This window comes from Phasianus colchicus, chromosome 1 (genome assembly GCF_987193195.1).
Source record: "Phasianus colchicus chromosome 1, bPhaCol1.hap1.1, whole genome shotgun sequence".
NCBI lineage: Eukaryota > Metazoa > Chordata > Aves > Galliformes > Phasianidae > Phasianus > Phasianus colchicus.
In genome coordinates this window covers 61,385,074-61,401,783 of record NC_143436.1, presented here as the reverse complement: position 1 = coordinate 61,401,783, position 16,710 = coordinate 61,385,074, and the positions used below count along the sequence as shown (strand labels likewise).

At 35.9% G+C, this 16,710-nt stretch overlaps 1 protein-coding gene across 9 annotated transcripts in view; it reads right to left on the bottom strand.

The window, feature by feature from the left end:
* Positions 1 to 16,710, bottom strand: part of ERC1 (ELKS/RAB6-interacting/CAST family member 1) — a 291,931-nt gene that overhangs the window by 187,549 nt on the left and 87,672 nt on the right. For all 9 annotated transcript variants that reach the window (XM_090145169.1, XM_090145142.1, XM_090145146.1 and 6 more), the window contains one exon: positions 9,455 to 9,622. In XM_090145169.1, the coding sequence (XP_090001295.1) occupies positions 9,455 to 9,622 (168 nt within the window). The remainder of the gene's footprint in view (positions 1 to 9,454; positions 9,623 to 16,710) is intronic.

Genomic DNA, 16,710 nt, shown 5'->3' with positions numbered 1-16,710 from the left:
TCCATTTAATTGAAATCTTGGACTAATTGTACAGAATAGCATCATGCCCATTCTTCTTTCAGCAATGTCCTGACATTATGAAGCAATCTTTGTGACTGCTTTCTGAAGTTTTCCTCCTAAGAACCACAAATGTATTGAAAAGAACAACAACAACAAAAGCCTAAACAAATCAACAAACCCCACAACCAATTCTTTTAGAGGCATTTTCTCCCTTCTGCACCAAATTCTAAAAAAAGCTTTGCTGATATAGGTTTGATTTAGGAAAATTCACTACAGGAAAAAAAAACAAATAAACCAAAATTAAGCATACTTTTATATTGACAGTACTCAAATGTTCAAAATAAGTAAAACCAAAACTTCACTGTGGAAGTCTTTGTCTTTTCCTTACAAAGGACTGATAAAGCAAGGAAAATTTGGAACCAGTAAATGTTAGCTTAGATCTGCTATTTTCTCGGAAGCAGGGTAAAACTAAGGAATTGTGACATTCCTTTTGGAGTAGGTCAAGCTTTACAAGACTACATAATGTTTAAAACATGTCAAGTGAAAAACTTACTAAATTATGAATCAAACTTCTTAACTTGGCTAAACCCCAAGTACAGTATTACATTGATTATTACTGCCAAATACTTTTAATTCTATGGCAGTTTAATGTCTCTCACTCAGGATTACTTAAGCTATTTTCCTGACTTGCTTTAGATTCTTATTTTGGTTGTATACAGAGCAAGGGTACCATAACTAGTGACAAACGTTTAGCAGTACTGTGCTACAAACAGAAAAAATGGCTGATGAGAAAAGACATGAATAATGGAAAGGTTTAACTTGTCCCAGCACTGCAATAGCAAAGAATGGAAATAAGGGACCAAAGAAGATCAAACACTGAGGCAGGCCAACGGACAGGACAGGAACATGGGATTTACCACTCACAGTAAACTAAATTTCATTATCATTTACATTATCATTTAGGATCACTTAAGCAAGACAGCTGTGCAACTTGAACAAAGACTGTAAATGAAATTTAGATTTAGACACTCTATTACATTGTCCAAAACAGTGATTTAATAAAAAGATTAAAGAAATAATGTAAGGTAAATCAGAGGGGAATGCTCCAGAAATAAGAGATTTTTTTAATCCTGGTGTAAAACATGCCAAACAACTGTTATTTACTGTTTCAATCTCCTTTCACGGAGAATGAGTGATGATAGGAAGGGAGGAGTAAGGTATTACTCTAAATGCTAAGCACAAGAGTGTAGATCTATATTCGTGAGTATTTAGCTATTATTTCTTTTACAGAATTACTTCAGAACAAGTCCAGCAATAGCTGACAAAAATATCAAACTCACTGATAAAATTCTTTCATGATCTGTGCTCCAAAGCCTAAGAGCCTAAGAATCCAGTATTTTAAATTAGTACCATGATTTGATCATATTCTTTCCCATTTTATACCACCAATTGCTTTAGGTAAACCATCACTTCGAACTCTACTGCACATTAAGAATGGAAGAGTGGTCCCGTGTTCAAAACTATCCTTCACTCATCTTTGCCTGAAGGTACGCAAGCCCTTCATAATGCTAAAGAGCATTTTAATTATCAAACTTGTCCTGTTTTAGGACAAGGCAATCTTAGTTGCCCTTGGTGACAATACTCCATACTGGAATTAAGTTTCCTTATCCTTTGTGCAAGTGAAATCACAGGTTTGAATGCTATTTATATACTTCTGCCTTAAAACACTCCTAATGACTGCACAAATATTGAGCAGAACTCCATCTTAGAACATTTCCTATCCTACTGGATTCAAAACCCACTCTTGAAAACAGGAAAATATTGATTTATACTGAGAAATGATTCATTCCTTGTCCTAATGTAGATCACTAAGCTCGCTAGGTCTATCAGTAATGTCTGTACCAGACACAGCTCAGACAATCCCCTGAGGAGCAGAATAAGCCTGGACAGACATTTAGTGGCGACTAAAATGTTGGAAACTCTGAAAGTCTTGCAACCTAGAGAGCAATGAAAAGCTAAGTGAGGAAGACTGATGTAAGTAACCTCAAAAAAAGCATACGCCCTTGCTTTTCCTGCCTCTTCAATCATAGGGAAGTTTGTATTTGTCTAGCATGACAGTGAACACACCAATAAAGCTTATTAGCTTTATCTTGCCAGAAAAACTACATGTTTAATTTATAATGAAATCAAGAGGCCCCAAAATTGGCTCTTTTCCCAGATCCCTTCACCAAACAGAATTTGTCAGTCCCACTACCTATGAGTAATGCTCTGTCTTGCCAATCAAGAGGTTATCTCAAGGCACAAGAAGGACATAACAAAAAAAAAAAAAAAAAAAAAAAGACTGTTCCTCTTTGAGGTATACTAGAAAAAAAAAAGATTCCTACCATATACGACAGATTTGCTGAATTGTGGTTCAGAGTTTCAGTTTCTTTGGAACATTGGAGCACAGATAATACCAGAAACTCCATGGAGTTTTCTCACAACTTTGCTGGTGCTATCCATCTTATGTAACACTATTACAGCAACACGTATCAGTTGAATAACCCTATATTACCATGCTACATCAGCTGAACTGCAGAACTGAAATCATTAGCCGAACAGTCCTGTCTCCTTTTCCAGATTTAAATTACTTATCTAAAATGAATGGATGTGGATATTCATTAAAAAATAAGTTAAAAATCAAGTTCTCAAGTTACTAGAGGCAACAGTATAAGATAAGAGAAGGTTCTGTACGTTACTACATGTCAAGAACTAGCTTGCTGTCTTTCCTACACATCAGAACACTTGATTTTTGAATAGAATATTATCCTTCTGGGACTACAGGTACATATGCTACATACGATCCAGATGTTCTTATTTTACAAAAGAAGGTGCATATGAAAAAGAAGGGGTTATATAAAAATAAAAGAACATATGCTCCAAATATAAATTTCAATATATAAAATATCCAGGCATAACATTTATTTTGAACCCAGTAGGTTCTCCTAACACAGTTACTGCATTGGTAACCATATCATATTGTAATAACATAAAATAGGCACTAATATCAATCATTCAAATTTAAATTTTGTTTTCTCCACTAGGTCTCATACTCCATACAATTTACTAATCAAATCTTCAGAGTGCACATTAGAAGCATACAAGTAAATTCTCTTACAGATTTCACTGCACTGAAGTTTAATAAAAGTGAGTTTTATGCACCTTGAGATTTACTTTTAAAATATAACTTATTTTTGGAGTTATTTTCAAAATCCATGCAGTATATATTTGGGATTCTCTACATATCTTAAATTATAGGTGACTAGCAATAAGAGCTTTTTAGACTTAAAGGACAGTGTATTTCCAAATAATTTCACGATGAATCATAAAAAGAACAGATAGTAGTGTAATCTAACTAAATGAGGAGAGAACCATTAATTATTGCCCTTTAAATCTTCAAAAAAATCTACTGGAAGCTTAGGTGTTCAGGAATAATTGTTTGATATCCAAATACACTATTTCTGGCATGTTGTAGAATTAGAGAATGTTTCACTGTAATTGATGTGGGAAAAAAAAAAAATCAGACTGAAAATTAATTTAATATTACTAAACACTACTAATGTATAGAGCCTAGAAATTTTACTCAGAAAGATCTCCACTGAGACTACAGAGATCACATTCGAAAAGGAAACTGACTAGGCTCCAACTTTCTCCCACTTTCCTGCACGATAAAATCATGATCTGCACAGTGATAAAACAAGGAACTAGATGTTAGTGACTCAAAGAGTGGATGCACAAGTATCCCAAACACAAAATTAATCTCCTAAGTGGAAGGGAAAACCAGACACCTCAGGGATTCTAAGAAGAACAGATACATTGTGCAGAATACAGTCTGCTATCTCCGGGACACAGTGAAGAATGTCAGAGGCACAGCAGGAAGGATTCAAAATACATCTGTGGAAACACTGAGACAGGAACTTAGTCAGCCAATGAGCCCTGTGCCACCACGTTGGTTAAAAAAGACCTGTCTTACAAGAGAAGTGTTCCATTGACAAAGCTACTAACATCCACAGAATGAGATACAACATGGCCAGAGTGCCAGAGTGTGCTAAGTTTTTATAAGTCTGGAAAGAGGAAGAAATTTTTTATAAGTCTGGACAATATACCAAGGCAATCCTTACATTACAACTAAACCACGTTATCGTTAACACTTTTCTAACGAAAATTCCTCACAGCAAGAAATAACAAGAAAAGGCACAAAGGAAGAGTACTGCTGACAGGTCAAGGAAGATGACACTTGCCTCCACTTAGCACTGGTAAGGCCATACAAGGAGCACTGGGTCCATATCATTCAACTTATCTGTAAAACATCTGCTCACTGGAAATCATAAAGAAGAATGCTGGAGTGTACCTCAAGCTACAGCATGGCATCTGCCATGACTAACCTAGATTGAGTATAAAGATCAAAAGTATATTCCTTGTGCAAGTGCCTCAGGAGTATACTGTCACCTCCACCAGCACCTGTAAACTAAGGATATTTGCCATTGAAAAGACTGTTAGAAGCTAAGCTTTTGGATCTATTAGGACAAATGTTGCCGTATGGCTTAGAATGATCAAAAAACATCAAATCTCATGAGCTAAAGCCTTTTCTGAGTGGGAAAATCTTGCTGAAGCTGAATCTGAAGTTGCCGTAATAAAGTCTAAGATATGTTTGGCAATCATTCACCTTTAAGCCTAAATTAACAAAGAGCTGAAGATACTATGAAGAAAAGGACTCACAGAATCGCAGAATTATAAGGATTGGAAGGGACCTCTAGAGATCATCAAGCAGGTTCCCTAAAGCAGGTCACACAGGGAGGTCTTGAATCCATCTCCAGAGAAGGAAACTCCACCACCTCTCTGGGCAGCCTGTTCTAGTGTTCCGTCAGTCCTGGTAGTAAAGAAGTTCTTCCCTGCTTTAGCATGGAACTTCCTGTGTTCCGATTTCTGCCCAGTGCCCCTTGATCTATTGTTTCTCGTCACCAAAAAGAGCCCACCCCATCGACTTGACTCCTACACTTTGGATGTTTATAAACAGTGATGAGATCTCCTCTCAAGTCTTCTCCAGAATGAAGAGTCCCAGATCTCTCAGCCTTTCCTCTAGGAGAAGTACTTAGGCTCTGAGTCATCTTTGTCACCCTTTGCTGGACTCTAAGAGATCCCTGTCTTTTTTTGCCCTGAACTGGACGCGGTATTCTAAATGCAGCCTTATTAGGGTAGAGTAGGAGGGAGGATCTCCCTCCACCTGCTGACCATACTATTTTAATGCACCCCAGGATACCAATTGCCTTCAAGGTCACAAGGGCACACTGCTAGTTCATGGCCAACATGCTGGCCACCAGGTCCTTTGCTGCAGCTCAGCCCTTATTAAGGGCTGTACTGAAGCATACAGTTATTCCTCCCCAGGTGCAAGACTCTATACTTGCCCTTGTTGAACCTCATCAGGTTCCTCTCTGCCTACCTCTCTACTCTGTCCAGGTCTTGATGAATGGTAGCACAGCCTTCTGTTGTGTCAGCCGCTGCTCCAAGTTTTGTATCATCCAAAATTATGACTCCTATGATCACTATTGATTCTAAACATCTAAGTTACACATACAATTTCCAGTTCCTCTCTCCTGCTATACAATACTTCTTATCATTAAACATAAATATTTATTTTGATTTCTAAGCTTTTTGAAAAGTAGAGGGCATTTGTTTTCCTCTGCAGAAAGACAATGTTTCTTATTCAAAAGAGTAGAAAGATTGCATCTGGAGTCTTCCTGAATACTGGCTAAACAAGCAACATCAGCACAGCCACAAAAAGAAAATAATCTGTGCTCCTTCTCTACTTTATCACAAGTCAATTATCACATTGTGTGGAGGGAGCTGCTGAATAACATCTCTATGTACTGAGAGGAAAACTTCTATTTTATTTGCCTACAGCTCCGCTGTACAATGACGGGTGTGTTAACCCCACCCCCAAAGACAAAACATGACTCCACCAAGCAAGAGGTGAATGATTCACTGCTTTTTTCTTGCTTTTCTTTTTTCCTGCTTTTTTTTCATACCTACCTTTTCTTCTAAATGATATTTCTCTAAAAAGCACTGATTACAGAGCGCTGATTGTGGTGGCTTTTTTTTTTTTCCTTTTTTTTTGTTTTTTTTTCCCTATTCCTCTCCATCTACCAGCACAGATAGATAGATGTAACACAGAGAATAATGAAGCACCATTTAATCTTTTCGAGGTTCACGATTCAGACTTGCCCAGTATGCTCTTTATTTTACTTGCTAACATTCTCCCCTTATCTAGAGTTCTAACATTTTATGGTATTGTCAATTAATAAAAAAAAAAACAAACAAACAAGTTTTTCCATAAAATTTTCACACATAAAGACAATTTCTGTAGTCTCTAAACTTCTAGCATTTACTCTATATCTATTGTTTTAGGTAAGGTGCTACCAAGCAGTTTCACTGTAGAAGCTTAGAACAGGAAAGATTCCAGAATTTAAAATGTGAAGCAGGTCGTTTCCTTAGCAACCTGGAATATGTATTTTAGTGCCTACTGGAGATCAGCAACGATGTCAATTGTTATGTTAGTTTTTCAGATCTTTGTCGCTCATCAGCATCTTCTGATTTCTTAACTTCTTCATTTGGATTTCAGAATAATCAAGAAGTACATTTTATAGCTCTTCGCTCACCAATACAGCATTAACATAACAGTTCATAAAAGAAATTATGCCATGGCCAGCACCAAGGAATCCAAACAGAGACCCAGTAGTAAAAGGTGTGTCTAAATTTTGCTTTCTGCAGAAATCAGGGGCAGTTAGTATAATACAATTTTAGCACCATACCAAACAATTTCTTGCTTGTGTCATTAGAATAAGTGATTACACCTATTCTAAACCATTCACAAAAAATATAAAAATCAAGAACTGAAGTCCAAATGCTGAGTATAGCCATATATCATTCGACTTTATTACTAGTAGAGATGACCTATCTAAATTTTAACAGTAAACAACTTTTCATAAATTGATGTTAAGCACTTTAATGATTTTTTAATATATATTTTTCTTCCTAACATATTTATTATTTTATTACCTAGAATAAAAATATTTTAGTGTTCCAAATCCAGTTCATGAGAGTCCACACTTCAAAAATATCTCATATCTGAGCATATGTTGGGGGAAGAATACTTGGTAAATTGCAGTTCAGTAGTATCTACTAATCAAATACTTAACTGAGTTAAATTCTTTCAGCTTATTAACACCTGTACATCATCACAACTGCCAGCAGCACTTTTATGCCGATGATGAAATTTCCAAAAATCCACAGAAAAATATTTCTTAATACTACATAAGATTTTTTTTTTTTGCACCACAGCTTTCCAAGTTGTTCACTGTATTCAATTACAATGCCTATGTACCACTTAAATCATGTTGGCAAACTTAAAACAAGCATTAATATTAGATAAATAAGGCAGTAAAAAATGTTGCTACCTACGACTTCTGAAGATATTTTTAACAGTATCAGATTCATGCAGATCTTTAATTAGAATATACAGATTAAAATATAATCTTTCTGAAAATGACAGCTTACAATCAGAGAGATGAATAAAAAGGCTATCATGCATGGAAGTGATGTATGGATTGTCAGCTGAATTCTCCATAAAAACATTCCAGGTTTGCCAGCTAGAGGAACTGAAAACAATATCTTTGGATTTAAAACCTTGCAATTCAATTATTCACGTTAAAGGAAATGGTTCCAACAAACTGATGGCAATAGCAAACTACAATGTTTGTGCGATCCTAGCTAGCAGTAAGAAAAATGTTTTTCTACAGGCAGGCTATGTTTCTTTGTTTAAGAAGCTTATAAACATACTTTATAAAACAACTTAAATCACTTTTTATTACAGCAATGTAGTCTTCTGTATGAGAACATGAGTTCAAAATCTTTATGTCTAAAGGTCTGGGCCCCTACTTTCTTATCCAGGGAGACCGGATAACTTTACTTGAAAGCAGCAAGGAACAAATCTCAAAAAATAGGCTAGGCACATGAAAAGATGAAAACTTTCTTAATATGGATTACAGTGACTTCAGGAAGTAAAACAAGTATCAGAAAAAAAGCAGCAAAACCAGAACCTTCGGCACTACTAAATGAACAACTGAAAGATCACTCTAAAGAGTTAAGTAGAGCAAATAAGAAAACATGAAAAAAACAATGTAAGAGTCAATGGAATAAAACAACCTCACTGACATTTAACATTTACATAAAGGTCAGATTGCCTACATTTTGGTTAAGTATTCAGCTGGGATCTCAATCAATCTTTGGAGCGTGCATGACCAATTTTGAAAACAAAGCAAAAGCACAGTACAAAAATTAGAAGTCTGTAAGTGTTCCTAAAAAGAAAAAAAGCCAAAAATTGACACTGTTCAGAGAGGGAATAAGACTGATCTAGAATTATTAATGACTGGTTTATGACTGAACTGCATTTCATTCCCACGTGAAGTTTGCTGTAATGGAACGGAACATGACCTAAACCATCATGATTTATAGGTATGTACTAGAGGAAAAGGCACTGGCCAGGCACACAAAATTAATTAATATTCTGAACTATTAAAATGACAATAATTTCACAGAATTGCTAAAGGGTGTAGGGAAAAAAAAAAGCACATTCACAGCATAATATACAGAACACAGGATCCAAGAGCAGTTTCAGTTAGAACACAGAAAAAAATATTTCATAAATTAAAAAAAAAAAACAAAACAGTTGTTTGGGAAATACTGTGTGTGACTTGCAAATATCATTCACTGCGTTGGGGTTTAACATCCTTTGGAAAATCTCTCCAATTTCTGACAGAGTCTGCATTTTCTTATTCAGACCTCCCTGATTTCACTGACAAGATCTATGGTTCTTATCCAGAAAGATAGGTAGGTAGGTCTGAAATCTGATTATCCTTTTCCAGTAGTTTCTGAGAAAATTTAAGGTTGATAAAGCAGCATTCCTACTTAAAGTTATATCTACTGAATTCTTAACTTTTCTCAGAAAGTTACAGAGGAACAATTCCATTTGGTTCTATTGCTACAAATCCCCATTAAATTTTTTACATACTGATATCAGGATCACCCACCGCCCAATGCTTCAAATCAGCATGGCTTTAAAGTGTCTGGTGTGAAAGGATTGATTTTCCTTAAGACGCGTCCTTATACAATTACTGCAGTCAATGTTAATAGTGAAATGGAACCAAAAGCAGCATCTGGAACACTGCAAGGCAACAATATTCACTTTGAATTTTTTTCTACTTTTTTCTTCAAAATTTTAAGCAGATATTTATCATTTACAATCTTCCCATGACATGAGTAGACCGACTTATGAACACAGAAAAAGTAAATTCTTGATAGGCTTAGGAATCAGGACGTGTCAAAGATAAGGATCTGACTTGGAGCTCTACAATCTTACCTTCTTCTGAAGAACGTTAACTTTGCGTTCCTTCACCTCTAACATATCCTTGAGATCATGGATCTCTCCTGCTTGAGTGCCTTTCTCCTCTGCAATCTCCTGAATCTGCTTTGTCTTCTTATTTAGCATGGTCTCTTTCTCCTCCAGACGTAAGCGTAATGCATCCACCTAGATTCAGACATGCAGAAACAGGGTTTGTTTAGCACTGAAGGAGAGAACTTTTAAAAAGATAGACTGCACTCCCACAAGGAAGCATGTACTGTCAAATTACAAAGAGATTCTGAGAACTAACATCAATTTGAGACTTCAGCATATTTCAGTTTGCAATCAAACAGTTGTTACATGTAGTAGGAGACCAGATGATGAAAATAATCAGTTGTTGTTTTTTTTTTTTCCCCCCAGATTATATCCAGAACTTCTGACATAGTTCAGTCTTATGCAGTACAAGTTTGGTACTTTTCCCTTCAGAGTAGAAGCCAGCACAATACCAGCAGAGGTTCTCATATATGTAGGAAAACTGACTCTTTTATTTGAAACATTACTAATGTTAAGAGATTTAAATTTGTAAAATTAGTACCAAATAGTCACTTTATATTCTAGATTTATTGAGTGCCTTAGCTCAGCCTGGACACAACGAAAGCGGCCGCTTCAGATCAAAACATGGAAAGCAGATTGCTTTACAAAGGCTAAGAATATTTTTACTTAAATAGCAACAAATTAGTTTAAATGTAAGGTGCCTTCTTTTCTGTAGGATGCAGCTTTGTGTTAAAGATGGAACAAATGACATACAACAGGATATTGTGGGTGCTATTTGGACAAAGAAATGGAGCTCCTATAGTCTCAACAGCCTTTGAAAGACTGATAATTCTGTGGTATCCTCAAACTTCAAAACTGTACATTGGGAAACTTTTCTTTTTCCTTCTACACTTATCTTGCACAAATGAAACATACAGACCGCAACACAAAAGAAATGGAAGAACTTAGAGCTAACTGAATATAAATTTGATGAGAAGATAAAGGTCACCACAGAGCACAGACTAATCTCAAAGACCATTGTGGAACATGAAATCCAACACCAGCAACCTGCTCGAGAGACCAAAAGAAACCCACTGACCCCTATCCACTCGACATTCACACAGAGCTCAAACCTGCCGGCCTTGCTGCTAATCTTATTTGATAGTACCAGATTTGGTTCCTGTTAGCTGAAGCCATTACAGGACATCAGTCACACAAAGTAAACAGGGTAATCACTGGATTTTTTGGTCCTTGTACATAGCAGAGGCATGAACTGAAAAGACAACATGGACAACTCCGGCAGAGAAACGGTTCAGGTAGACACTTTGCTTATGGCGTTTCGAGCAACATTTAGTTTTAATGTGCTTTTTTGATTCCACTTTATTTCAATTTACTAATGGAAAACCTGCCTCTAAGGCTCTTCATTTACAGCATGGTATACCCACAAAAGCCAATGTTGTTTTGTCTGATTCCTTTTACACAGAGCAACAAGTTCCTGCTGGAGGGCAAAAGGCCTGCCCTGTTCTTGTGAGCAGCACCGCAGTCCTGCTGCCACCTCGATGTCTGGAGCTTTCCCACTTATACATGCATTATTAAAAACACATTCCTAACCTCTCACCTAGCAAATAGTGTGTGGAGTACATTCTGTAGTGATATTAGAGAAACAAGCACTACCCGAATATGATATATAGAATTGACAGTGTTTGTAGCAAGAAGTTTAGCAGGTAGACCTGGCTTTCTTTTCTTTAAACTAACACAGAGGCTGATTAGGTATGTCCTCTGCACGTTCCTAATATTCAAGCTAATAACCATTTTCATTCATACTTGAAGGGAAACTGAAAATCTCTCTCAAAGGCAAATCCTCAACATTTGTGTTACAAAATATTCAAGATATTCCAGATGCCTGCAGTATTAAGAGAACACAGAACATCCGCAAACAGAAATTTATCCACAAAAGCTTTCCATTTTCTGATTGATTATTCTCTTTAAACCCTATATTAGCTTATGGTTTGGAGCAAATTGCATTCCTGGTTTTATTTGTGTGAGGTCCCTGCCTAGGAAACCACAGAAAACACTTTCAGGAATATTTTCAAAGGCTGGCAGGACACACAGTCATTACCTTAACACTATTCCTGGCAGAACACTGCACTTGTTTATTCATGTCAACTCGGTTTATGTATGGCATCCTCCCACAGTGACAAGAATTGAGGGCTGCTGGAGTCAGGTGATGCCAACTTCAACAAAGTCAGCTTAAGATTTGCTTTGCACTTGGAAACAACTGGGCAAACAGCTACTGAGGTGCTGACACCCCTTCTCCTGACTTCTGTGTCCTGGATAGCGTTGTCTTAACCTGGGGTTAACCCAACTGCTTTCACAGTAATAGTGTGCCATGCCTTTATGCACGGCAACTAAGTCTCACAGCACAGCTCAGGCAACTGCTAGTCCTTCACTTAACAACACGATTGCTAACTTTGCCTGCACATACCACCCAATTTCCCACGAAGCTTTAATAATATAAGCACATCGGTTGCCATTTTCAACACAATAGCCTTCCTAGGTACAACAGGTAGCTCTTCTCATCCAGGTACCATATTTTACATAAGATTTTTCAGTTTCTTCACTGTAACAAACATGTATGAAAAATTGTGTTATGAATGACTGATCTGCCTTCACAGAATTTACCAGTAGCAGTAAATTATACTCCATAGCTGTTCCTAAACTACATAGCCATACACACAGCATAAGGAATTCTGAATTTCCAAGAAGAAAAGAACATCAATAACTCCAATTATCACAATTAGCGTAAGAAATAATATAATATTTAAACTACATTTATTCTTAAGTCCTTTAAAAAATATCTTTCTTGGAATCTGTAATTAGATTAAAATCTTAACTTCAAGAACGTTAGTTTATAGCTTAGGGACATCATTAAAATCTTCAAAAAGTCCACAGTGAGTTTCAGAATTCACTGACAAACTTGAGACAACAGGGCTTAGGTTCCACATGTGTTTTTTCTCATTTTAACCAGCATCTCTAGTGTACTGTAGCAATCAGGCTATTATTATTATGCTAATAATTTGCAGTAGGGTTTATGAAATTGTCAGTAATGTCTAGGAAAAACAATACTTTATTCCCAAGATTGATTGATTCTTGTCTAATTTCTTGAGTCACCTGCACAAACCATGGCATAACCATTTGTTTAGATCCACGAATAACGCCATGCTCCATTCAGTCAGATCAGAAGGTACAATTTTCCATACCTTTTATCCAGAGCCTGGTTTCTCTCTAGTGGCAAAATGCAAAGCATTTATTCTCTGTTGCTATCTCTACACTATTGCCAGCAAAAAGGACAGAATATCAACTGAGAAATTTGTTAAGAGCTTGCTATGACTTCTAACAAAGGCCAGCTATTTTTAAGACAGATGTTGAAGTGAATACAGAAATAATTAAGAAATGCACAGGAGATGATGGAACATTGTGTTTAGTGTGTGGGGTGAAACACTACATTTATGTCACTGTAAATATCGCCATGTGAAGTATCATACACCTGAAACCACGTGTTAAAAAGAATAATTTCTGTGACATCCTATGACTACAACAAATTAGAAACACAAATTGAGTTGTTTCCCTAATAGCATGGTCAATAGTTGAGAGCAATGTTTACTGACTGATTCTGAATACAGCAGCTGTTCCCAGGACATCATACTGCATTTTTTACATTGATCTTTCTTATGAATGATGTTAAAGTTGACTTTTCACCTTGCTATACAAATGACCACAGTATTCAGTCAGGCCTGTGGAAGAGCTGAGAGCAAATTCTTTACGAATGTACAGCTGCTAGTTTTCTGGACAGTTTCAATTACACAAGAACCTTGCAAAGCTGAGGCTTTGTGCAGAGGCTGTTTGCTTCTTGCTAGGCTTGTAAGCTCAGTGGAGGACAGATGCAACAACCTTCAGGGCCTGCTTACGTCAGAAAACAGTTTATCTCTTCTTCCACAATCTCTAGAACGTGGTATTAAATACTTTAACATGGCAAACTAAGTTTTGTGAACTAAGAATGTTTGCAGGTGCCAAAAGAGATCTTGTTAGAGACACCCAGTTCCCATTTATATGCTCCTCCTTGGTTTGGGAGCCTACTATAGTTCCTAAGTGCCAGTAAAAGCCCCAGGAAAGAAAGGCCTATAAAGCATTCTATATTCTAATAAGACATTCAAAGTAAACAATAACTGATAACTTAATGTTTTTGTTTTTTTTAAAAGAACATAAATCTGAATTTGCCAAATGGAATAGACCAATTACAGTATCATGTTGAGCAGTATATGAAACAGAAAATTCTCACTGATTAGTCTAGCCACTCATTGAATACACGTACCAGACAGCACTGAATCAAGCTGAAGAGCTGACTAAGGTATGATACAAACTTTACATGAAAAAATGACAAAATAAATATTTTTGGATTGTTTCATTTACAAAAGGATTGTACACATTTAGAACTATTTTTAAAGCTTCCCTCACAAACTGAAAAGTTAACCACAATATCCTCTCCACCCAATAGCCCTAAAGATAAACATGCCACAGATTAGACACCATTCTTTGTAGTTCTGGTAATGGCAGTTATCAGATCCATTTTTGATATACTGCACCTAGGTAGGCATTGCCATGCCTACCAGCAGCTTTATTAAAGAAAAAACAGGAAGGCTCATGAAGCCGTGCACTTTTCTGTCAAAATGATTATTTTTAAATGACTGTAAAATACCACTCCCTTATGAAGATTTCTGCCAATATATGGCAGAAAATGCACCTCTTTTCTTCCTCACAACATTCTCCAGGTATCTAGAGAGAAGCTATGGAGATATTTTAACACCAGCCAGTGTTGTCAAGAATACAGTGAGACCAAGCAATATCTTACGCTCCTATCTATTTCCAGCAAAAAAAATATTCTATAGAAAGAGAAACATTGCTTTAAGAAAGGGCTATCTCACAGGATGCAACAAGCATCTTAATGATGCAGTTTATGAATATCTTTCCAACTCATGCTTGAGAGGGTCACTTGTGAAGACAGAAGAAAGGTAAGATGATTTAATTGTTGAGTTTTCTGTCAAGAATATCAGCGAGTATGAAAAAGATGTGATTATCTTTCAAAAACTGTAAATATCTTGTTGGAATTATATAAAAATTCTCAGAAAGATAAATAGATAATTCTAAATATTCAACTTAACACTGATATAATGGAATACCCTGATGAATCAAAGATACTTTGTATGTGTTTAATCCATACCAGATTGCTACATTTCACTATGGAAAATGCACTAGACTGTATTTGAACGACTTTTCCAGAGAAAATACACCATTCACAGCTCTATAATCCATTTAAATCTATCAGAGAAGCATCATGCTGAAACAGTTTTGTTAATGTTTTAACTCCATAGCAACTACTTACTGAAAGACAAAGACAGGAAGACAGACAGAAAATTATCTTTCTCTGTTAGTGCAGATGTTGTGTTTCAGTTATAATATCTGGAAGGAAACAATATGAATAACCTAACAGCAAAAAGTAGAAAACCTCGCTGTCTCTCCTTTCAGGCACATTTTATTATTAAGAGAGCCATGTCATGTTTCAGAAATACAATGAGATGATTTGCTTTTGCAAATGACAATCTCACTTGGAAGAAATCAGCAAATATTTTCAACGATTAGTTAATATTATAAGTCATAGAATAGCATAAGATGATTTCTACATTAAAAAGAAACACCTATTGTGGCCTTCAGCTATAGTAAAATCAAAATGTCTTGAATAACTATCAAGAGTAGCTCCCAAGGTTATATAACAATGTCTTTTTGTTTTTAAATATTTTGTTTAAATTACGCAATGTGTTTCTAGCTTTGTAAGTTTCTCATAATACTCAGTGATTTAATATTTTTATATTACTTTCAATCAATATAATGAATGAAAAGCTACATTTTTTATTTTTAATTACTTTTTAACCTAATATCTACTCCCACATTCAGTCATCCCAAATTGTTTGCCTATCTCAAATTGTCTGTTAATATAACCAAGCTTAAACACAGTTTTCATTTTCAGCTTGTACTTAAACTGTAATATTGCTGCCTTTGCTTCTTATCTGCACATAATCCTGTGGATCTTCTCTCCCTTTGCTCCCTATCTCATTTAAGTTTAATAGCTAAATATAGTCTCTCTCTGTAAGACTTGCTTCACTTAGTCTTTCACTGTTGTGTTAGTCACTTTCAACTGTTGTCTACACCCCTATTGCATTAAAGGAAATATCATTTCATTCTTTACATCAATCAGAATAATCAGATCACAACTCAGAAAATAATCAGAAAGGCATTTTTACATCAAAGGGTATTTGCTGTGTAATTTGATTTCTGCAGGTGGCTAAGGCCACGTACACCCTCAGAGTCACTGAACATGGCTGAAGAAAAGCTGAACAAGGGTAAAAGGTGCAAATAAATTCTCTCACACTCTTGTAACATACAATCTTTCTACCAGCGTTAGCCACAAACTTTCTGTATGCTTATTTTATAGCTTGGCTTTTTGCTGGTTTAGCTTTAACAATTCAGATATTTTTTGAAGCATGACTGCCATCTTTTGGGCGTCTCCTAACACTACAGTTTTCCATGGCAGATGACAGAAATACTGTCTTCACACAACATGCCAAACTTGTTCTTCAAGAATGTCCAATAGCAATAAATGCATATGCTATACTTATCATCCATTTGATATTCAAAAATATTGTTGTGTCTTACATAATACACAAATTTAATAACCATTTATTATAACAGCAGTTATAACAGTTGGAAACATTTTTCCTTTATCTTGGGATATGCAAGGAAGCAAGAAAAGCCCCCATTTCAGGTGTCAGTGCAGGCTTACACTCAAGAATTCCTGTGCATGTTGACAGTAGTAGTAAAGCCACAGCAAGCTGCATTACTTTCTTTTTTTTATTTCCTCTGTCTTTTCTAACTACAAAGTCATTGAAAATAAATTCCCCCAACTCAGGCACTGCAACTTCCAGTTCACTGGATTATATTGTACAAATGTGCATTTATCCATAGGAACACGTGTGTACTTACACACGTTTCTTTACCCTCAATTCTTGGCTAAGAGAAACCAAGCAATTAAGCAAAGAAACAATGTGCTCAGAACAAGCAATAGAAATCATTATGGGATTGTATAATTGAAACAGAAAGAAAAAGAATAATACTTTTTATCTCTTGCT